Raw genomic sequence first — 316 nt, 5'->3', positions numbered from 1 at the left:
CTGCCCCTCAGCTCTGCCCCACGGACCCTGCCCAGCACCTCGACACAGCGCTCAGCTGAGACCACCCGCTCCGATCCCCAGCCGGGAACTCCAAACCCACGTCAGGAAGGGTCTTACTTCCTCTCGGTTCTCCAACATCCTAGAGCCAGAGCCCAGCGGGAAACATCTGTACAGAGGGAAAAACAAAAAAAAAGAGATTTTGTAAGACAAGACTGACACATTGGGGTCTTCCATTGCTCTGCACCTCCCCGGGACACTGCTCCAGCCCCCACGTCCACGCTCCGCTGCCATCCCTGAGCCTCTCCCCTCAGTCATC

The 316-nt window shown here is 58.9% G+C and overlaps 1 protein-coding gene across 1 annotated transcript in view; it reads right to left on the bottom strand.

Annotated features, from left to right (window-relative positions):
• SNX11 (sorting nexin 11) overlaps positions 1-162 on the bottom strand; it is a gene marked incomplete at its 3' end in the record, with an annotated part of 2,966 nt that extends 2,804 nt beyond the window's left edge. Inside the window, exon 1 of the mRNA XM_009869819.1 lies at positions 118-162. Within this exon, the coding sequence (XP_009868121.1) occupies positions 118-138 (21 nt within the window). The remainder of the gene's footprint in view (positions 1-117) is intronic.
• Between the last annotated feature and the right edge of the window lie 154 nt (positions 163-316).

The sequence above is a fragment of the Apaloderma vittatum genome, unplaced genomic scaffold, assembly GCF_000703405.1.
Source record: "Apaloderma vittatum isolate BGI_N311 unplaced genomic scaffold, ASM70340v1 scaffold40765, whole genome shotgun sequence".
Lineage (NCBI taxonomy): Eukaryota > Metazoa > Chordata > Aves > Trogoniformes > Trogonidae > Apaloderma > Apaloderma vittatum.
The sequence above is the reverse complement of the archived record's forward strand: the minus strand, read 5'-3'. Positions and strand labels throughout refer to the sequence as shown.